This window comes from Notamacropus eugenii, chromosome 4 (genome assembly GCF_028372415.1).
Source record: "Notamacropus eugenii isolate mMacEug1 chromosome 4, mMacEug1.pri_v2, whole genome shotgun sequence".
NCBI classification, from domain to species: domain Eukaryota; kingdom Metazoa; phylum Chordata; class Mammalia; order Diprotodontia; family Macropodidae; genus Notamacropus; species Notamacropus eugenii.
Window position 1 is genome coordinate 444,204,349 of NC_092875.1, and position 24,071 is coordinate 444,228,419.

A 24,071-nucleotide genomic window follows, 5' to 3' on the forward strand; every position below is an offset into this window, starting at 1 on the left:
TTTAGGAATAATGAAACTCACTAATTACACTAACTAGGGTCAACTACAGTGAGAAAAATGAGATGTTCTACTGGGCTGTAAGTAAAGTGAATTTTAGTGTAAGGTGGATTTTAGCATGTGTAAAGTCAGTTTTTGTTATTATTTCTTAGAATTCCATTTCCAGGATCCATAGCCATAACAATTTCCTGTTCCCAGGTAATAGACATAAATTCCCACATTTATGTTTCAAAACGTCTCCACCACACTAGTGCAGTTATATAATGATGAATAATATAAACATTCATTGTGGCCGCACAGTGAGATACAGGGATGAGGTGATGTAGACTTGTGAGATTATTGCTGGCAATAGGCCCTCGTTGTCTTTTGCCCTATAAAGCAGATGGGCACTGGTCAGCGAGTGGGGAGCCTTAGGATTGAGTGCACAAGCTGGAATGCTGTGTAAGCCTTGATCAGTCCCCATCAAGGCTTGGGGGGAATCTATGTTTGTTTCAACTGGCCCCCATTGAGGCTTGAGAGGATTTAGGGAAAGCACAATTGAGAGGTAGGGGTTGTTGCCCCCCCTCTTCTCACCAGCCCCTGTGAGAAGGGTGATTAGGGAATGGTGTAGGAGTTTGTGCTCTCATCATCAGCAATGCTCTCCTGAGAAAACTAGACCAGGATAACGTAAGATTGTTAACCCCTTCTTAGTGTCTTTCCTGTCTGACCAGATTGAGTGAAACTGTGCTAGCAGCCCACCGGTGTGCTGTATTTATCTGTCTTACATGATCCTTTTCATTTAAATCAAAATGAAGGTAGGCTTCTATATACACTTGACATATGCAGTAAACTCTGTTACCCAGAATAAATAGGAAATAGGATGGTCTAGTTAAAAGAGAGTGACTTCAACTAGCTGTATCTACATCAACTTCTCTCTGTCTCTAAACTCTAATATATTGTGTGAATTTGAAGAGTTCATATTTTTTTTTATACAGGTAAGAGGGAGACTCTAAAGCATCCTGAGCTGGGGAGAGACACGGTCAGAAATGTGCTTTAGGAATGTCTCTTTGGCATCTGCATGGAGGATGAATTAGAGAGGGGGAGAGAACTGAGTCAAGATCAATGCCATTGCAGTAGTCCAGCCAATTATTGTAATAATATCATTAGACCATTTATAAATGAAGAAACTGAGACTCTGAGAAGTGACACAGAGCTTGTACGTTCCTGAACTAAGCTTAAACCCAGAACTCCTTGTCTGCTGTTCCATGCTGTGTACTCTGGTGATGTTTTTATTCTGGATTTTGATCATCAGGATTCACTTCTATTTTGTCAAAGATTCCACTAGAATTGATTAGGTGATCACAATACATTTTCTAATATTTCATTCTAATATTTGGGGAATCAGTATGTGTGGAGGTGAAGGTGAAGTTCAAAATAATCACTTCAGGTTTCGGATTAAGAATGATTTTATCCCACTGGGCTGACACAGCTGTCTGGATGCCTGGTCTTACCCTGAGCCTTCAGGGTTGCGGATGAGCTAAATCTAAATATAGGATAGGAATGCAGTGATTCTGCAGGGGTCCCTGGGTTCCCTGGGGTCATAAATATTATTAACTTCTCATCACCAGTTGGTAGACAGCTAGTGAAAAGGAGTCTTTCTGGATGCAGTCATGGGTAGAGAATGATGGGACAGGGACTCTGTAGTAGAATATGGAAGAAATGGGCACAGAGAGATGAGCGTGGAGAAGAAAGAAATACATGTTTTATTTATTCCAATAGCTTTTATTCATTACTTATTGATCCAATTAGTGTTTAACTTCTAATTTTCCTAAAAGGTATTTATTTACTTTTTAAAGTATACTAGTTCATCCAATGTCTTGGAATTTCCAAAGAGTATGATCTGATAATAGGTTATCAAAAACATTGAATTGGTTTCTTCTGCTAATGCTACCAAATAGAGGGTGATTTAACAGAGCACTTATGACATCCTACGCTATAAGCCATAAGCAATTGCATTTAGACCATTTTATTTTTTCTCCCTGGTGAACTTAGAGTTAATAACTTTCAATCAGTGGTAAGATTTTTTATACATACATACATACATTTTACAAATGTGTGTATATATATATATATATGCTTGTATTTTTACTTTGTTATAAAGACATTTATTGTACATAGGTTAATAGGAGTCACCTAGGGAATAATGATAATGATAATGATAATAGCTAGCAATGCACTTTATTCTCACAGAAGTTAAGTGATTTGCCCAGGATTATACAGTTAGTATCTCAGGTAGAATTTGAACTCAGGTCTTCTGGATTCTAGGTTCCACACTTCCAGGATAAAACACGAACTCTGTTCTTTAACATTTAAAGCCCTACATAGTCTGATTTTGATTGACTTTTCTAGCTTAATTTCACATTACTCCCTATCAAACATTCTAGATTCTAGCCAAATTAGTATACTTATTGTCTTCCATTGTGTTTGTTCTTCATTGCCAAGAAGACCATGCCACCAGAGAAATGATGACATGACTTGCACTTGACTTTGTTTTGAGTGAGGGAGGGCTGTGCAGGTCACCAGCCTCACTTCTCCTCCAGAGCCATCTGAATCCAGTGACCAGATATTCCTCAGGATGACTGGAGATGGCCTAGGATGCACTGGGAGACCTTGGGCCCTTTAGGCCATAAAGGCCACTGTATGTCATATCTTTGTGCATTGGCAAAAAGTGTTCCCCACGCTTGGTATGTACACCCTTCCCACCTCCATCTCCACTTAGCTTCATGGCTCATATCAAGTGCCATCTTCTCTGTGAGCCCTTTTTATTTCATTGTTTATGTTGTCTGTATTTGTATTTGCTAAACTATACATGAGTGAATAGAGTGCCAGGCCTGGATTCAGGAGAACTCATCTTCCTGAGTTCAAATCTGACCTCAGATACTTACTAGCTGTGTGAGCCTGGTCAAGTCACTTAAGCCTGTTTGTCTCAGTTTTCTCATCTGTAAAATAAACTGGAGAAGGGAATGGTGAACCACTCCAGTATCTTTGCCAAGAAAACCCCAAATGGGATCTCAAAGAGTTGGACATGACTGAAATAATTCAACAACAACAGATTATCTTCACGAAGTCACTGAAAGGATGTTTAAGTACCTGGAAGAAACTGCCTCCTAGTTTTATATAGTGATGCCAAAGGAAAGGAAAATCTTCAGAGATCTTATACCACTGAGCAAGGATGGGATGTCAAGCTATTTAATGATTTTAGGCTATCATAGGTATCAACACATTCAGGCACAGACTTCTCTGTGATAATTTTACACTTAATGTATTTTGCTTGGAGAAGACTAATGGATTTGTCCTTTTTGCCTTTGTCCATTGGTCAGTTGTGACTTCTGAATTGAAGCTTGAGGCTTTTAGTCTCTGTCTTTCTTTGGCTTTCAATAAGAATTTTATACTTATTGAATCTAAATAATATTTTGATGTTGTTGGAGAAAAATTCCACTAGACGAAAGAGCTAATTAATGTGGTTTCTGATGGAGCTTTACAATTTAATGTAATCTATGTACAGGAAATGATTTAATAAGATATTTTTGGTCAACCTTCTTTAAAAGTCACACATAGTTCTTTTAGGAGAGAGTATAATGTATTTAAGGCTAGGACAGAGCCATAATGGAATCAAACTGCCCTCCTGAGAAATGTCATGTTTTATATTAATTGTTCCTTACCTAATTTTATTGGTGAAATAATTTAAATAGAAATTTGTCTTACAGGTTGGCATCAAATGCTTAGTATTCTCATTATGCTTGGGTCTGTATATGAGTGGATGTGGAGCTATGTTAAAGGCTTTAAGATAATCAAGAAATATTAATGTTACAATATTTTGGGATAACTTGTGCAATAATTGCTAAATCTGTAATAAGTGTGTCTTTACATTTCTGGGACATTTTGGCAACCGCTTGTTCTCTTCAACTGGTATATTTTATTCATGTAAGTACTAAAAAGATTTTTTTTATGACATAAGCTGTGAATATATTGGATAAAACACATAATGTGTAATTGATCCGTATTTGGGGGAGTCACTTGTGTTTTCTTCTTTTGGTGTGCTGGCTTTAGAGTGAGCAAGTCGTTGTGTAGTCACTTTTCAGCTGTGTATGACTTTTTATGACCTCTTTTTTCAGGTTTTCTTGGCAAAGAAACTGGAGTGGTTTACTATTTCCTATTCTAACTCATTTTACAGATGAAGAAACCTAGGCAAAGTTAAATGACTTACCCAGGATTACACAGTTGTAAGTGTCTAAAGCTGGTTTTGAACTTAGTTCTTCCTGACCCCAGGCCCATCACTCTATCTATTTACTATACCATCTAGCTGACCCAGAGTCAGAAGGTCTTGGCTTCAACCTGCACCTTGTATCTGTCTGACCTTGAGCAAATCAGTTCTCTTTCTGGTTCTCTGTTGACCTAGATGGCCTCTGATATTTCTTCTAAACCTTGATCTATGATATAGTACCATGATCCTACCTTTTTTTTGCAGAGTATGGCATCAGATTTGTGGCTGAAAGGAAGCTGGTAAGTTGTTCTGCATTAATTCATGTGCTACTATGAAGCAGTTGAGCCAACAAATATAGATCTTAGCTGACTCCCCACCTCCACCTCTTCTTTTCAGTTTTACCGAGAAGCTAGTGATTGTCACCTCTGCTGATATAATAACTTTTCTGTTGTTTATCATGTTAATGCCACTAGGGCAGCAGATTCCTGATTTTTGTTTACTCCAACTTTCATTTTCATTGTGCTGAACTTCCTACGACCATAGAGACAGTAAGAAAATTTCCACATTTTCTTAAAAGGTTTCAAGGACTCTCTTTTTTTACTCTAATTTTCTTTGCTTCCTAAATCCCTGTAGTTAAGTTTTTGGAATAGCTCGTTAAATTCTTTACATGCCTTTGACTCTAAATAATGCATTAACCTTTCCACTTTGTTTTCCATTGCTGATAAATCTAGAAATTTTAATTTGGCTAGGTGGCGCAGTGGACTGAGTCTTGGGCCTGGAGTTAGGAAGGCCTTAGTTAAAATTCAGCCTTAGACACTTGCTAGCTGTGTGACCCTACACAAGTCATTTAAGTCTGCCTTAGTTTCCCCAATTGGAAAATCGAGTAATAATATCATCTACTTACCATTGTTGTTGAGAGAATTGAATAGATAGTATTTGTAAAGTGATTAGAACAGTGCCTGGCTCATAATAAATGCTTATATAGACACACACACACACACACACACACACACACTGTTGTGTTTGTTTCATTTCTTTTAATTGGGCAGTATGGTTCAAATTTTCTGCTATGTATTACGACTAGAAATTGTAATTTTCCAATGCATTTTGTCAGTTTTGATTGAAAAATCTTAATTGAGTCTTGTAAGTATATCTTAATCAAATGTCCTAGTATATTTGGTTTTCTTGTATTATAGAGGTCTTCTTTCAGGGGAGCTTGCAACAACACCATTATTGATTGAGTTCAGCTTTTTTCCTTCTCTAAAAACCTGTTCTCCAAAACATTTCCCTTTCAAATGAATTTCTGTCTTTTCTAATAAAGTGTGTTTACAAACCTTCAGAGTCTTTGGCCTTCGTTCCTCAAACTACGATCCCATTTATGTCATGTAGCTTAGTATAAAGCTAAAAGCTTTTGGCGATTCATCTTACCAGGAACTTCCCTGCCTTTTTCATATGTGGGACGTCTAGAGCACAGTCTCCGTGCCTACATACATAACACAACTAACTTTCTTTCTTGCTGCCCCTTTCTCACCTTCAGTTCTTCTTTCTTACTTTCTCTACTGTTTTTGGTTTTTGCTTCTCTCTTTGCATTTTCTTTTCCTTTCCCTTTTTCTTTTCTTCCCCTTTTATTCTTTTCTCCTTCCCTCCCCCTTCCCTCTCTTCCCTTCACCTCTCCATCTCTCTCTCTTTTCTCACTTTCTTCTCACTTTCCTTCATCTTTTCTCTCTCCTCTTCTTGTTTCTTTTTGCCCTCTCGTCCTTTCTCTTTCTCCTTGCCCCTCCTCTTATATACTTCTTTTAAGGTAGTCAGGCAACAGAAATACAATAGCCAATGAACATTTCTTTTGGTCAGTCATTCAACGCACATCTAAGCACACAGTAAATGACAGGCACTGTGCTAATAAGCATGAGGATACAATGAAAGCAAAATCCATTCATACATCCAATGAGCTCACATTCTATTGGGGATAATGTCTATGCAACTAGGTACATTTAAGACATATGCAGAATAGATGGGAGGTCATTTGAGAGGAAAGGGAGCTGAGGTCAGTCTTAATGGAAGCTAGGAAAACTTAGAAGGAGAATAAGGGGGCAGAATGTTTCAGTCATGGGAGATAGCCAGTACAAAGGAATTTGAAAATAGACTTCTGTATGCAAGGAATTGCAGATAGTCCTTTGTATCTGGAAGAGGGCAGATAGGAAGGACTTTAATGTCGTACTGAGGAGTTTATATTTGATAGAGAATAACAGAGAGCCTTTGGAGCTCATTGAACACGGAAGTGACATGGTCAGACCTACACTTCATAAAAATCATCTTGGTAGCCAAGGGGAGAATAGATTGCAGTGAGCAGAGCCTTGAGGTAGGGAGGCTGATTCACAGGCTAACACAATAGCTTGGGTAAACCAGGGTGGTGACTGTGGGAATGGAAAGAAAGAGATGTAGACTAGAGATGTTGTGAAAGGAGAAATGATGAGGTTTGATGACAGATTGGATATGTGAAGTAAGAGGTAAAGGATGATGCTGAGGTTGGGAGCCTGGCTGCCTGGGATCTCATAGTGTTCTTGACCTTATCAGCAAAGTTCAAAATGGGAGTGAGTTTATGAGGAAAGATGACAAGTTCTGCTTTGGACATGTTGATATCAAGATGCCTGGAGAACATCCAATTCAAGATGTCCAAAAATTAATTGAGGATATGGGATGGTGGTTAGGAGAGAGATTAGGGATGGCTATATAGACTCTTCATAGAGATGATTATTTAACCCACAGGAACTGATGTGATCATCAAGTGAAATGGTATTAGAGGTGGCCTTGAAGCCACACTTTCTTAGTTCAGCTGTCATTAGGTAAATTAATCTACCTAAAGTCACATCTGGGTCCTTCCTAGATTTCCAGTCTTCTTATACATTACTCATCCCCACATATTCTTTGATCCAGTGACACTGGGTCCCCTTGCTGCTCCTGGAACAAGACACTTCATGTCCTGACTGAATTTTCACTCACTGTCCTTCTTGCCTGGAATTCTCTCCATCTCCATTTCTGCCTTCTGACTACCCTGGCTGCTTTCAAGTCTCAACTAAATTCCCACCTTCTAAAAGAGACCTTGCCTAATCTTCCTTCATGCTACTCCTTTTCCTCTATTGATTATCCCCAGTTTATTTTCATATATATATATATATATACACACACACACACATATATGTACTTATATATGTATATATATATATAATTTGTTCATAGCTTTTTTATGCTATATCCTCTTTTAGACTATGAGCTCTCTGAGACAGGGGTTGTCTTTTGCTTTTCTTTGTATCCTTAGCACTCAGCACAGTGCCTGGCACCTATTAGATAAATAGTGAAACTATGTCATGCTTAAAGGCACCATTAAACAATACCATTATTAGATATAGATGTATCAAATGGCATAGCACCTAAATCAGTAAGTCATAGATAGGTTAGATGTCAGAGTGAAGTCCTGCACAAATGAAATAACAGGTCCTTGACATATCTTAATTAAATTATCAAAGGTGTATTGTAGTGGGTAGGGCAATATAGTCATTTATTGCTATACCACAACATAGACATTCCCCAAAAGCACTGAACTGTGCGAAAACAGTAATAAGTAGTTAGCAATTATTTAGTGCTTACTCTGTGCCAGGCACTGTGCTAAAAATTTTACAAATACCATCTCATTTAATCCTCCCAACAACCCCAAGAAGTAGATGAAGAAACTGAGGTAAGCAGAGGTTAAGTAACCTGCTCCAAGTCACATAGTTGGAATCTAAGGTGGGATTTGAACACGTCTTCCTGCCTCCAGGCCTGACACTCCATCTGTTGAACCATCTATCTGCCTAATCACGAAATGAAAACCACAGAGATTATGGGGGGAAATGGGGTTTAGGGACACAATGCTCACCAACTTTGTCAGTGACACATAAAAGGAAAAGGAAGCTAATAAAAATGGTAGAACTGTTTTACACATGATGAATGATTATTACGATAAATAGTGACTATATCCACTCTCTCAGGCTGCTACTTTTAATTTATGGACGAAAACAAACATTTCCATAACGTAATATTTTTTAAAAAGTGATTGCATGTGAAATGGAAAATTTGTTATGTCCAACTTGCTGTTTCTTTTAAATATATAATAAAGAAACAATATTCATTTCTCTTTTATTTTTTACCTTTTTTCTCCCCCCACCCTAGAGATGGCTACCATTAAACACAAATATATATATACATACATACATAGATACCCACAACACACACATACATACTAATCTTCTGTTTATCAGTTCCTTCTCTGGTTACATTTCCTTTGTCATTAATTTGTATATGTTTGTGTGTATACACACATATATGATAGTCAAAATGCTCAAAGCTGTCCTTAAAACAACATCATTGTTCCTGCAATATTCTCCTAGTTCTGCTCATTTCACTCTTCATTATTTCATGCAAGTCTAATCCATGTTTTTCCTCAGACCATCGAGCTCACCATTTCGTATAGCACAGTAGTATTTCATTCTTGATATAAACATTCTTCCTTTTGTATTCAGTAGAAACTTTTGAACTGGTTCTATGACATATTCTCCTTGTCAGTGTTATGGTATCTGAGAAGAAATGGTAATGGAATCAATCCTGGACAAAGAAGAGTCTGAAGGTAGAGTAGGAAGAAACAGAAAGAGGACCCTTCCAGGTACTGGACTTAGGCTGAGGCTTCAGCAGCTGGGGAAAGTGAAAGTGAGGCAATGGATGCCGCACACCACCGCAAATATAGCGCCATACTTCAACCTTAGTATGCATTGTAGAAGACCTGTAGAAAACGAAAACCGTGGAAATAAAATTCCTAGTGCCCCCCAAAATGAATTCTTAGATACTCAGAATATTAGTCATGTAATGGTTTTCATATGTATGCATGCCATTCCAGTGCCCCATGATGTAATAAGATGTTAGGTACAGTAGGGTCTAGTCACTGCAGACATTCTAAAATATAATCACCCCCACAGTGTCACACTTTGAGCCTCACACTTCTCACTTAGGTCTGTGAGACACCCCGCTGCTCTCTGTGGACTGCTCCTCCAACCTGTTCTCAGACTAATAAATGTAAGTTCCAAGATCGGGACCACCACCACATAGTTAAATTGAAATTTCAAACCCTCTCAAAGTCCTAGGGGTGGTAACCCTACTGAGGGGAAATATACCTCCCTTATTCACCACTGGCTTCTGAGCCCTCATCCAATGTGTTTTCTATCTAAACATCCAGGATTTGCAATGATTTTTGGATATTAAACATAATCATTTATTTAATAAGAGAAAGGAAATAATAATGTAATAGATACTAATATATTAAAGCAAATACCTAAATAATAAATACATCCCAATACATACATACACCTATGCCACAGTCATCCACCCATCCGTGCTCTAGCTATGTGGTATATGTGATGGGCATACACTTACAGGAACCTAGTAGGGAAGACACATAAAGGAGAAAGACTCATGCTTAGTTTAAGGTGTTCTCTTTTGTGATGTTGTGTCCATTGCATATATTATCTTGGTTCTTCTTATTTGCTTTCAGTTCATGAACAAAGTTTTCCTAATTTTTAATCAATAAGAACGGGAAATAGGAGCATGTTTCTTACTGGTCTGTCTTCCTCCCCTGCACCCCAAATACATGTAGGGAGGAAAAAACTATTCCTATTAGGAAAATAAAACAAAATAAAACTGCCCCAAACAGATTTTCATGTACAAGTCTCCCTTCTTTGTCTTTGTATATTGAAATATTTGTATTTATTGTTGTAAAAAGACCCCTGGATGATACCCGGGATGGTGATTCTGGTAGTTAAAAAACCAGGTGTCCCTGGGATTGATTTTTTTTTTGATACTTATGTCTCCTTTAGACAGGTGGAGACCCAGATAAATCATCCAATAAATGTGAGCGTTGAATTTCCCTGAGGGGGTTCTATTACATCTTGGGGTCCATTGTAGTAGCACTTAAGACTTTGAAAAACTGGCATCACTTAGTGGTTATTTTATCCCTATACTTATTTTCAGGAACCCTCAAAATATTTCAAAATATAATATTAAGAAAGAAAAAAATAAAGTATACTCCTCCAGAGCTCTATTTCAGTCATGGATTACACCAAGTCTCAGTGATACCTATGATCTCAGCTTTGACTCCTGAGTATCCTATAAGACATCTATTTCCTCTTACTTATTTACTAAAATTTCAGTGGTTGTGTGTAGACATTTGGACTTTGGGTTTTGCTGCTAATACTTTTCTTGCATTTTGTCTCTTTTGGGTGTCTCAGCTACTATTTTCTTCCTTAATCATAGTTGATCTCTATAGTCTGTAGTTTGATGGATATGCATAGACAGTTTTCTCCCTCCCCTAATCTTTTTATGTTAAAAGCTTAATTTGATTACATTTGTAAGATACAAGTCAAATACAGTCCTATTAGCTTTTTTGTTAGATGTACTCCATCCCTGGTCAGGAATTTGTCATACCTATATTTTAAACTGTCATGTAGAAGTCTAAAAGTTAATATCAAAAGAGAAATTTGGGGAATGAGACTGTTACTTAGATGAAGGGAAATCTTATAGGCACATATATTTTAACAACCGTGAAACAAGTTAGCCTTTCCATTGATTTTGTCCTTAATTCTTGTCATTCAGGGCTCAGACAGAAGATTCAGAAATCCAGCCTGTCATTTTCACCTTTTCTTTGTAGAAACTATTAAAAAGGAGAAGTAGAAACTATAAATTGCAACTTCTGTCAAAGATAGGCTGGAAATTTTCAGTGCCTTGACCTTCTAAAAGTCTAATACTTTAACGAGGGTGTTTCTCTTCCTGAGAGTTTTTTCCGGTATTTTCAAAATGTTGTCTCTTTGCCATGTAGACACTAATGCTGAGACACCTTTTAAAGGCAGAGTGGTCATAAATAATTGTTGTTTAGCTGTTTCAGTTATGCTCAACTCTCATGACCCCATTTGGGGTTTTCTTGGCAAAGATACTGGAGTGGTTTGCCATTTCCTTCTCCAGTTCATTTTATAGATGAGAAACTGAGGCAGACAGGTTAAGTGCCTGCCTGGGGTCACACAGTTAGTGTCTGAAGCCAAATTAGAAGTCACAATGATGTCTTCCTGATTTCAGGCTTGGCACGCTATCTACTGCCTCACCTAGCTGCCCAATGATGCTAGATATGGTAATAAATCATGTAAGTGAGCATGCTTCTGTGGGCATAGGATATGAAAGAGAAAGTTTGTTGGATAAGTGAGAATTTGGATTTATATTAGTAGTAAAAAGAAGGCATTATACTTCCTCAGATTCATGATACCCATTCTAAGACTTGATGAATCATTCTGAAACTGCTAAGTATAATAGAAAAAAGAAAACTTTTGGTCTCATGGGGTTTGCTTTTAGCCTCCTCCCATCTCCCTCACCTTCCTCCCACCCCTTCATGGCTCATTTTGTTTTGCTAGAAGGAACTCTGCTCTTCTGAAGTAGGGTAGGGGCGGGGAAAGGTTGACTGAAATATTTCCATACACACATAAAATCCTTATTCCATTTTGCTTAGGAAAGGAAGGGGAAGAGGAAAAGAAGCAGGAGTAGGCAAATAGGGGAGTAGATAAGAAAAACAGAAGCAAAGGTGAGAGGCATGTTCTTATTTGCTCTGTGTCCATTACCAAGTGGTGGAAGCAGCATGAAAACCGTTCTTTTCCATTTCTTCCACATTATCCTCAGATTCCATTCCAGCCCTAAAGTCCTTAAAGTAAGAGACTTTAATTCAAAAGAAAAACAAAACCCCAAAGTTCTAGTTTGGATTTTTTCTTTTTCTTCAATTTTATTTGAAGTTGGACTGTCCATCTTTTATTTGGATATTTAAAATGACTTTAGCAGCCACTTCACAATAATGTCATATAATACTTCAGAAAAGGACTTCATGCAGTTTATCATGGAAGCTGTATTATAAGATAAATTTTAAGATCTGTGACAGCCGTGAAAATGTCTGATCTCACCAGTAAACCCATAGCTTCTATTAAGTGTCACAGCTGTAGTGAAAGCTCAGTAAATTATGTGTGACAATGATAAAACTTCACTAATTCTAGCCCCATAACCTCCCAATCTCCCTGAATGAAGCTATTTCATATATTTTACAGGAAGAAGTTTGATTCTATCTCATTTAATAAGAGTAGTAACTGGCATCTATGTAACACTTTAAGGTTTGTTAAATGTTTAACATTTATTCTCATTTGAACCTCATAACTACCCTATATTACATAGGTATTATTATTTTCTCCACGTTATAGTTGAGGACTTAAATCTGAGACCATTTAAGTGAATTTCCCAGTCACACAGCTAGCGTCAGAGCCAAAATTTGACCTCAGATCTTTCCCACTCCATGTCCAGCACTCCATCTACTGTGTCACCTAGGAAGAAGACTCAGAGAAGGACCCTGAATTTGCCAGTGGGGCAGTCACTAAAGATTTCTGGGAGGTTGCTGCAGATTTGAGGAGTGAGATGAGGAAGCAGAATCTGTGAGTTTAGACTATCCTTTCTGGAAATCTTATAGTAAAAGGAAAATGAGAGAGGAGGAAAGCTTAAGGGGGCAGGAGGATTTAAGTGTTCTATAAATAAAAATTCTGTTATCAGGCTAAAAGTCAGAAGACCCATATTTCTTGCTTTATTTTCTCATAAAGGGTCTTTTTGCTCTAAGTTTTAAGTAGCACTTAGGATGAAACTCTTTTGAGTTATGATGGCTCATCTCTCTAATCATAGGCTTTTTTAGATGGAAGGGGTATTAGAGGTTATCTCATCCAACCCTCTCATTTAGCAGATGAAGAACTAAGACCTGAAGGGGTTTTATGACTTTCCCATTATCACCCAAGTAGTGTGTTCAATCCCCCTTGTTTTGCAGATGAGAAAACTAGATCTAGAGTGGTCAAGTGACTTACTCAAAGTTATTCAATGGAAAGAACACTGGAGTAATTGTCAGGAGATCTGAGTTGTTGGCCTGGATCTTGTACAAACAAACAGTGTGATCTTGGGCAATTGACTTGACATCTGAGCCTCAGTTTTCTCATCTGTAAAGTGGAAAGTTTGTATTAGATAATTGATAAGGTCCCATTCAACTTGAAGATTCTATGACTCCATGACTTTAGAGAGATATTCTGCTTGCAAGTATACCTGACATAATTTGCAGGGAACAATGCTACAAACATATTGATAGGTTTTATTTTTCAACTAATTAGGAAAATATTTGCTAGGCCTAGTTCACACAGTGGAATTTCAGAAATGTTGTGAAATTATCCCAGTTCCTAGGGAATTGGTAGCAGGTTAAAGTGTGATAATATTTTAGTTTATATGATAGAATTGTGTTCATTACAGTTTGGCTATTTGATGACTGAATAGATCTAATATAACTAATCAATCATGTAACAAGTGAAAAGCCTAAAAATAAGTGAATGCATGTAAAGTTTTAACTTTACAGTGCCAATTATAAAGAGGTATATTAGAGATTTCTACAGTGCTTGCTTTTGCAACTGATAAAGAATAACTACTGGATTTCCTCCATTTCATAAGCCAGAGTGTCAAGGAAGGAAGAAACAAGACTCAAGTATATTTTAAGTGATTCTGATATATGAAAATATGGACTTACAAAATAACTAAATTGGGGAGTAATTGTACATTTAATAGAGTTTCACTTCAAAGGTCTTAACATGGAACTTTTCCTCCCTCCCTCCTTCCCTCCTTCCCTCCCTCCCTCCTTCCCTCCTTCCCTCCCTCCCTTCCTTCCTTCCTTCCTTCCTTCCTTCCTTCCTTCCTTCCTTCCTTCCTTCCTTCCTTCCTTCCTTCCTTCCTTCCTTCCTTTCTTCCCTCCTTCTTTCCTACCTGCCTGCCTGCCTTTCCTTGTTTATTTTTAATATTTATTTTTAAAAAACATTTGAGTTCCTAATTCTCTCACTCCCGTCTCCCCCCACCCATCAAGCAAGTAATATGATATCATTTATACATGTGAAGTCATGCAAAACATATTTCCATATTAGCCATGCTGAAAAAAAAGCTAGAAACATAAAGAAGTGGAAGTAAAAAAAGAGGCTTCAATCTGCTGTCAGAGTTAATCAGTTCTCTAATGTGGATAGAATTTTTTATCATGGGTCATTTGGAATTTTCTTGGATCATTGTATTGATCAGAGTAGCCAGATTTTTCACAGTTGATCATCGTTAAAATAATGTGTTACTATGTGTAATATTCTCCTTGTTCTGTTCGCTTCACTTTGCATCAGTTTGTGTTAATATTCCCAGGTTGTTTGTTTTTTTAAACCATCCTGTTCATTGCTTCTTATAGCACAACAGTATTCCATCACAATCATATACTACAACTTGTTTAGCCATTCCCCATTGATGGGCATCCCCTCAATTTGTAGATCTTTGTCACCACAAAAAGAGTTGCTATAAATATTTTTTTGTATAGATAGGTCTTTTTCCCTTTTCTTTGATCTCTTTGGGACACAGACCTAGTAACGATATTGCTGGATCAGAGGATATATACAGTTTTACAGCCCTTTGGATATAGTTTCAAATTGTTCTCCATAATGGTTGGAGCAGTTCATAACTCCACCCCCAGAGATTTAGCGTATCTATTTTTCATACCCCTTCAAAAATTTATTGTTTTCTTTTTCTATCATGTTAACCAACTTGATAGGTGTGAGGTAGTACTTCATGATTATTTTAATTTGTGTTTCTCTTATCAGTGGTGATTTAGAGCATTTTTTCATATGACTATTGATAGCTTTGATTTCTTCTTCTGAAAACTGCTTGTTCATATTCTTGGATCATTTATCAATTGTGGAATGGTTTTTATTGTCATAAATTTTTTAAGGTCTCTATATATTTGAGAAATAAGACCAAAATCCTGTAAATTTTTTCCCACTTTCCTTCTAATTTTGCCTGCTTTGGTTTTGTTTGCACAAAAATCTCTCAATTTCATGTAACCAAAATTATCCATTTTATTTCTCTTAATCCTTCGTGTCTCTTGTTTGGTCATAAACTCTTATTCATAGATGTGACAAGTAAATTTTTCCAGGCTCCCCTAATTTACATAGGATATCACTCTTTATTTCTAAATTATGTACCCATTTTGACCCTATCTTGGAATACAGTATGAGATACTGGTCTCTGCCTAGTTTCTGCCAAACCATTTCCCAGTTTTCCCAGCAATTTGTGTCAAATGGTGATTTCTTACTTCGAAATCTGGAATCTTTGAGTTTATCAGACACTAGATGTCTAAGATCATTTACTATTGTGTATTGTGTACTTAATATATTACACTGATCCACTACCCTGTTTCTTAGCCAGTACCAGATTGTTTGATGATTACTACTTTGTAATATAGTTTGAAATCTGGTGCTGCTTTTCATTAATTCCTGTGGCATTTTTGACCTTTTGTTCTTCCAGATGAATTCTGTTACTGTTTTTTCCAGTATACTCTAACCTTACTTCCTTCTCTTTGAATTAGAAGTTCCCTTCAAAGCTCAGATTAATATCATCTCCTAGATCAGATTCCTCACCTCTGTTTAAGATAAATTCTTTTTTGATGTCCCCAGTGCTGTCACATGTCTCAAAAAAAAAAAGAAAATCCTGATAGTCATGTATGTATCCTGGCTCCCCTATTAGGATGGAAACTCTGTGAGGGCTGCAACTATTTCTTTAAGTCATTGTATCTCCAGCTTAATATATGTTTGTTAATTGATTGATCCTAGCTCCACAGAGCAACTTGACAAAAAAAAAAAATTTGTCTCTCATAGGTGGTGATCTGAAGTCATATGTTTTACCCACTGTTTTTTCCTCATTTTTTACAAACTTAATTTCTTTTTTAATAGTATTTTTCCAATTACATATAAAGATGATTTTTGACATTCTTTTTTTTAATGAAATTTTGAGTTCTAGATTTTCCTCGCTTCTTCCCTCCTCCCTCCCTTAGATGGAAAGCAATGTGATATAGATTATGTATGTACAATCTTATAAAACATATTTCCACATTAGTCATCACAAACTTAATTTCTACAGGAATTGAAATTAAAGACATGCAAGTGCACATAACATTGTAACATTTAAATGTCTATAATCTGATTTGGAAGTAAAGAATGGTATTAATTGGGTGTGACTAATTCCCTGGGGAAATTGTTTTGCCATATGAACAAGGTGATAGGAAGTATTTTCAGAGCAATTTAGTACCTTCTAGATCAAACAGCCTTACTTGAAATGTTTACCTTCCATCTTGTGCCCATCTGGACACAAATATCCCCTTGTCATTTGCAGAAATTTTGTCTAATTCTTGAAATTATGGCCATGATCTCCTTGAGTCTCTTGCACTCTGGTACTGCTGTAGTGGGTTAATAGCATACATTCTTCTCTAGCTACCTAGCTACATGAACATTTATCTCCTTGTATCTTAATGTAACAATACTGCATTCAATATGTGATCAAGCTTAAAATAGTTTCGGTGTTAAGGTAAAAAAAAAAAGCATTGAAGATGTCACATCTACCCCTCGTCATGTCATTAATCAGGCTCCTTTAGAAATGTTCACAAAGTAGAGAGAGTTCTAAGTGGAGAGGTGGGCACAGCCAGCCAGCCAGTCACCATCATGAGATGATGACAAGGTAGGACAGGATTGCTGTAGGGAAAAACAAGAAATGATCAAAGTCTGTGAACATTGTGCAGTCAGTGAAGGATCTCTGCCACTTCCTATTCTTTTAAGTACTGTTCTTTTATAATCTTATTCAGTGACATGAAAGTTTAGTGCCTTCAATTTGTTCCTCTCTTAGTCATGTTGGTGAATCGACATTGTGTGGTGTAGAAACATTAAAAACATAGCCTCCAGTGAGCAGGCAGACAGACCTGTGTGGTGGTGTGATTCTCATTTGCACATTTGTGCTGTGAGCTAGGGGAAGAGATTTAAAAAAAAAAGCTGTTTGTCTTCATAGGTAAAAATGTCATGATTTGGTTTATAGCCATTATAAGACAAATAATTTGTCTAGAATGTAATCTATATTAGCAGTTGAGAAAAAGAATATATTCTGCTCTCCCTGGTTTGAAGGGTTGAGTCATATCCTGTGAATCCGTGAAGCCATGGGATTCAAACATCACGCTTTGCTCTTACTTTCATTCTGAGGAGCCAGCAGTTCAGAGCAGCAAGTGATATCTGTGAAGGGGCTGGTGCTTGATCAGTTGGAAAGGAACAGTCGCACTTGTGAGTAGACAGAGAGAGAGGAAGGCTAAGTTTGGAAGTGCTCCTCTTTCATTGCAGCAAAATATGTTTTGCTCATTTCTCTTTCACTATGCTAGATAGCTGTAAGTTGAAAAGTACAAGCAGTTTACCATTTACTTACAGTAAGGTAAGAACCTCATTTTTCCTTTCAATCATTATATTCTGAAAATCTTGAATGCATTGTTTTTGCTTTGTCTGTGCCTCAAAAATGTTTTTTTTCCCTTTTGTCACAAGAGTAATCAGAATATTGTTATTCTGAATTCTAAAATAGAAGTCATTTTAAGTGAGAGTTTAAGTATTTTGTAAGATTCTTAGTTTAATAGAATGATGCTGTTTTAATATTTCTTGTGATAAGATGGAACTCAAGAAAATCAAATGTTGTAGAAATATATATGTATATATCCATATATGCGTATGTATGCAGAAATATATGCATGTGTATTATATATATGTATATATATGTATGTATATATGTATATGTTCAGATCTTTTAAAAGTTACTATTGGGAAGGAAATAGGATCAGCTACTTTAAATTATAAATTGGCTTTTACTTCTAACCCAAGATCTTGAATAAGGAAGATGTGTGCATGCTTTTCCCCTGTCTGTGCATCTCCTTATTTTTGTAAATATGCCTTGCTTCTAGGCATAGAAGGAGAAAGAAGTATTGAGCAATATGAGGTTTGCAGTGGAAAAATAGTGAAAGCCCACTCTCCCTTTTCATTTCTGGTTTTCTATTCAAGGGAAAAGCTGATTTATTTATAAACCATTGATTGATCTGTTTGTTTTAAAATGTATTTAAGACTTTTTCACCAGCCCACTTCTTCACTTGCTGTTGAGCATATTTGTATACAAATTCCGTGAGGAAAATTGGGTAAACTATCTTCATTATTTCTTGTCTGAGTTCTTACAATTCCTGTTTTATTTTAACTCTCAGTACCATTCCTGTGAATTGGAAAAATAATATTTAAGTAGTATCTTAATGCAGAATAGTGAGAAAAGTATATATTGTCATGTGATTATAAATGCTTGTAAAAATGTGCATGCTTTTTGAGTCTTTAAATTCCCCTGGGAATGGTTGACTTGTTTCAGACTAGAGCTCATTGAAATAACACCTAGAAGCATGATGATGAATTCCTAAAGCATTAATATATTTGAAGATTTTTCTAAATGCTGATGACTATTTGAGATGCTATTTTTTCAGTTCCTAATTGATTCACAGTCAGGTTTAGGGGCTGTATCATTTTTATCCAAAATTATACTCATTACACAATTACTAGGTTCTAATTACAGCATAGGAATGACATCAAATTAGATATATTTTATTATGGAAACAATGTTTTTTGCAGTAGGGTGCCCTACAGATGTAATAGGAGACATGTAGTTAGATTTTCTTTTTTTTGTGTTGGGGAGTAAAAGAAACTCAAACCCTAAATAGATGCCCCTAGAGGTAATCTTTCATAGGGAATGATTTCTACTTAAATAACTGTTTTAACACTTTGAGATCTAAGCAGTCTTATGCTCTTGATAGAAAAAAGGGGACAATTTTCTTGACTCATGTAATCTATGCCCCTAAAGATTTGATTATAACTCATCCATTGGGGTGTTATGATTAGGAACATAGCATGATGCTAGATTAGCTGAATCTGCTCGAGGGTTTAGTCAGAAGATGGAATATTCTGGTTGATCAACATACTTTTATGAATGACCAATTTTCAAAGCATTTTCCAATTCTTTTTTGTATTCAAATAACACAATTCTAACAACAAAATGTACTTAACACTAGAATTAACACAAAGCATATGATCCACAGCGGTAATTAGCCTGAGACCTTTCAGTTCCTCAGGGCATTTGCTAGGAACATCAGTTTTCATTGTGCCAGCGTTGGCTGACCGTGGTGGAAAATCTAGATTGTCTTCAACATACTCTTTCTTCCCATATCGTTGGATTATTTCCAGCCGGCCTTCCAGGGCACTGCAAGCCCTGTGATCCTTCAGTTACTCAGGCTATGACTGGATTACCCAGGAAACCTGTGCACCTTCCTTCTGCCAGGCTTTTGGGCTGCTTCATTGATTTAGCACTTCCACTGGAGGATGGGTGGGAGCTGAAGAAAGGAGAGGAATCTCAGATTTTATAATTGATATCATTTTGTGGTGGCTCTCATAAAGGTGGTTTTTGTTTTGTTTTGTTTGTTTGGAGGGAGGTCAAAATTAATGGTTTGCATGAAGCTGAAGGGACTGACTACCTGCTAATTTCAGATATGGAACCTAATATCCCTAAGAATAGGGATAACTAAAAATATATTTTGACAGCTTTTATGGGAACTGGCAGGAAGATTTATGGATTTTACTATTTTTTATTTCTTGATCTTAATCAAAATGTTGACAAACTTAATTTTAAAAATAATTTCTATAACAATAATTTTGGTTGGCAAGTTCTTATTTTTCCCCATATTCCAAACACTCTTAATTTCTGCAGTATAGAAAGAAGTCAAAAGAGGTAGGTTCCAGTTTAGTTCTCCCTCTTACTCTGTGGCCTTGGGCAAATAATTTCACTTTTTTGGACTCATTCTCAACTGTAAAATCAACAAATTATTGTATTCATTGCATTGCATCCAGTTCAAAATGTATGAGTCTCAGCAATTTTGTAATGAAAATATTGTTAGGAAAAGTGTGGAGAAATGTTTGTTTTCATTTAAGCAAGTATCAGTATTTTATACTTCCTGAGACAGCCAACATTTTGGAAAATGTCTTGACTGTCAATTTTCCTAAAGAAATGCTACTTAATAATATAGGCTTTGACTTGACTCTAGCAGCTTGACCCTCCAGCCAACCCTCCCAAAAGAATATCTTTGGTGTCAGTGGAGGCTTATCCTATATAATGGATGGGGAGAATTATAGCTGCTAGATTCTCAACTTTGTCTTTCATTCCCTAACTAGTACTGAAAGCAGAAAGAGCATATTTGTAAAAAGTTGACCTCGGTGATAGTTCTGGATCCTTCCTTTTCTATGTTGTGGCCTTGATCAAGTCACTTTTCGTCAGTTTTTTCTTTAAAATGAGGGTAGTAGTATTTGCCCTTCATCCCTCACAGGATGACTGTGGAGAGTAAATTGAGGTCATGTCATGAAATGTGGTACAAAATGCCAAATGATAATGATGGTATCCAGGTCCTGGATGCCCGAAGGAGTTGACAAGGTGTCAAAAGATTAACTTCTGTTTTCCTTTATTTCTTTTTAATCATGTGGTTCTTGTATTTTGCTTCACTGTGCGCTGTTTTGCATGTTAAATATTATTCTTGTTTCATTTTTTATGTTTCCCGTTTTATCGATACTATTTGATTTGCATGGCAGTCATTTTCAGATGTGTCTGTTTCTGATTCATCCCCACTGAGACTTTGGTAACAGAAAGAGTTGAGCAAAACTGACAGCTACAGCCACAGTGCCTGATGGTATATGCACCTCTCCTCACCCATCATCCCCCACCATTCCAAGGAAAAGTGAATGGTGCATTTCCTCGTAGCTTGTTTAGATTCAGGATTGGGTATTATAATTATACAGGATTTGACTGTTTTTTACAGGGTTTTTCTGTTTACGTTATACTGGACAAACAAAAAATCCTGTGGTTTTTTTTTTCTGATAAGTCCATAAAAATAGATGTGCTTTCTATTATTTTGTATGCCGATTTCAAATAACACTTTAGGTTTTGTCTATTATCCACAACTTTCATGGGAACAATAGTTTTTTTATCTTTGAAAATATAATTTTTACTTCAAACAATTTTACTCTCAAACAATTTGCTTCCTCTCAGTTGCAGATGCTGCTGATTTGCTGTTGTTATTTTGTCTGTGAAACACCCCTGCTCAGTATTTAACAGTGATCAGTCAGGGTGCTTAGACTTGTCTTAGTTTTGCTTTTCTATTGTGGAAATTTCTTGATGGAATTATTCCCCATATTTATCACCTAAGTTTTCTGAGAAAAAAATCTAACCACAAATACAAGAAATGGATCTCAGGTGAAATGTTATATCCCTGGACTTTAATAACACATTGATAATTTCTTAATAATTTCCTGCCTTCTGCTTTCCCTGAAAGTTTTTGGTTACTTTCTACATAGATTTCTATTCATCTTCTTCGACTTAAAAGTATTTGTCTTTCATCACCTTAAAAACCCACAGATATCCCCTTTGATTTTAGCCTCTCTTATACTTGGAAATTTATTTTTCATAGAAAGAATCCTACACCATTCCAATCCATCACCTTGACAGAATTTTTCATTAAAACAAGTTTAACATGCAGCAGTGGGAAGAACACATTGTCAGGACTTACTAGTGGTAGGGTTACCACATTTTTATTTGCTATAATCAGCAACTCTCTTGAAGGCCATTGTTTTTGTTTTAATGTAGTAACTCTCTCTGTTCTGTCTCTCTCTGTGTTCTCTCTCTCTCTCTCTCCTTCTCTCTCTCTCTCCCTCCCTCCTTCTCTCTCTCTCTCTCTCTCTCTCTCCCTCCCTCTCTCTCCCTCTCTCTCTCCCTCTCTCTCCCCCTCTCTCCCCCTCTCCCTCTCCCTCTCCTTCCCTCTTTCTCCCTTGTCTCTCCTCTCCCTCCTTCTTTATCTCTCCCCTCTTTTGTATTTTCCTCCCTTCCTCCTCTCCCTCTCTTCTGCTGTTTACAAATAAAGCAGCAGTATTTGGCATATACAAGTTGTATAATCTTGATTTAAAAAAAGAACAATCACTTTCAGATAGGCAGAAAAATCCTTTGCATACTTCTTTAGAGAAACTTCATGTTCTGAGCCTTTTTGGGGAGCCTTCTTGCATAAGGTGTCAGTCTTTTAGTCTGGAACCTAACAGTCAAGCTTCAGTTTCAGATAAGTTAAGGGCAAAAAGTCATTTAGGTATGCTTTTATTGAGTGTCTGTCTAAGGAAAGATTATTTTAAATAGGGGGATCACCACTTTGGTGTTCTTACTTTGAGCTCAGCCTCATCATTCCATCCTGAATCATGAGATACATCTTCATCCAAATTCCGAGTTTCTGGTGGTTTTAAAACAGGTTGTTGGGCACTATGTAAAAGTTCTTAGAGCTGATGTTAAAATGAGATATTGTACCGTAGGTTTAGAGTTGGAACTAATCCCTGGTATATTTGCTAAGCAAAAATAGCAATCTGATAAATGGCTTTTTTTGTTCTCTCCAAATCATAGAAACCTCAGACAGCATGTAACAAGACCCATGTATCCAACCAGTTAGTAATCTAGCACAAGTGATACAGCCACAGAGACGGGCTTAAACTGGGTCCTGATCAACTGCTCTCCTCACCAAAATAGCATTCACGTTTTCTTAACTAAAAGGATTAAGTTTCATCTCTGGGATTTGTTAGCTTGCTGCATACCTAAAAAATTCTGATAATGGACACATTTACAAGGTATGCTGTGACTGTAAGTAATGGATAGCAACATCTAAAAAGCACAAATCACTTGACAAAACAGAATTAGAAACAACAATCACCTTTACCAAGGTGATTTGCCACACGACTGCCTGACCTGTCTGCTGTATGCTGGAAGTTTCAGTGCACAACTGAGTATACATGTACATATCTCAGCCTGTCCTGCTACACAGCACATAAACTTTTCCCAGCATACAAAGAACAAGCCAACTTCTCTCACATTATTCATCTCCTTATCCAACCCACACTTTGTTAATGCCTCATATAGCCACTCAGTAAGAGAAAATGATCTAGAAAAAAACTTCAAAAAAACCCTTCCATGTGACAGAAGTATTATTTTAGCTATCTGTGTATATTGGTTGCCTCTTTTTGGCTTACTTTGATGTCTATGAGTTCATGTAAATCTTACCATGTTTCTCTGATTTTCTCATTCATTCATTCTTAAAGTGCAACAACATTCTGAGATTATAGTTTGTTCCGGTGTTTTCTATTTGGCTGGTGCCTACTTGGTTTTTAATCTGCTGCAAGAAGTACTATTATCAATATTTTCAAAATTTGAGATATTTCTGGAATTGGGCAGTATGCAAAGCAGTGGGATCTCTGGATCAAAGGATATGAATGGACTAGATATTTTTCCTCACATAATTTCAAATTGTTTTCCATAAGTGTTAGACCAATTCATAGCTCCATCAATCTCATCACAGTATCCAAATAAAGAACTTATTAGTATGCCTTCTCACAGGACCCCCAACGTGGACAGTATCTCTCTTTTGTCATCTTTGCCAGTGTACTAGCAGTGAGGAGAAACCTTAGAGCTATTTCAATGTGTATTTGTATCTTTCATATGGTCTTTAATAGTATCATTTTCTTTTAAAACCATTTATTTAAATCTGACCATTTATTCAAGAACAGCTCTTTGTAAGAACAAATGACATAGCATATGTAAAACGCTTCACAAACCAAGAAGCATAAAAATTCTAGATATTATTATTAACTCTTAATGTATTGTCTATCACAACTTTATCAGAACAATTTCATGCAAAGGTGTTCTCTTTTTGCCAAGTCACAATTTCTCTTCTTATCCTATTTCATTGATTTGATTTGGAGGAAAAGCTTTTTATTTT

At 36.6% G+C, this 24,071-nt stretch overlaps 1 protein-coding gene across 7 annotated transcripts in view; it reads left to right on the forward strand.

Moving 5' to 3' along the window:
- MCTP1 (multiple C2 and transmembrane domain containing 1) overlaps positions 1 to 24,071 on the forward strand; it is a 725,942-nt gene that overhangs the window by 211,022 nt on the left and 490,849 nt on the right. The window contains exon 1 of one of the 7 annotated variants that reach the window (XM_072606127.1): positions 17,384 to 17,638. The exons of the other annotated variants lie outside the window; for them this stretch is intronic. Within the exon in view, the coding sequence (XP_072462228.1) occupies positions 17,582 to 17,638 (57 nt within the window). The 5' untranslated portion in view covers positions 17,384 to 17,581. Of the gene's footprint in view, positions 1 to 17,383; positions 17,639 to 24,071 lie in introns of those variants that run through there. 7 annotated transcript variants of the gene reach the window in all.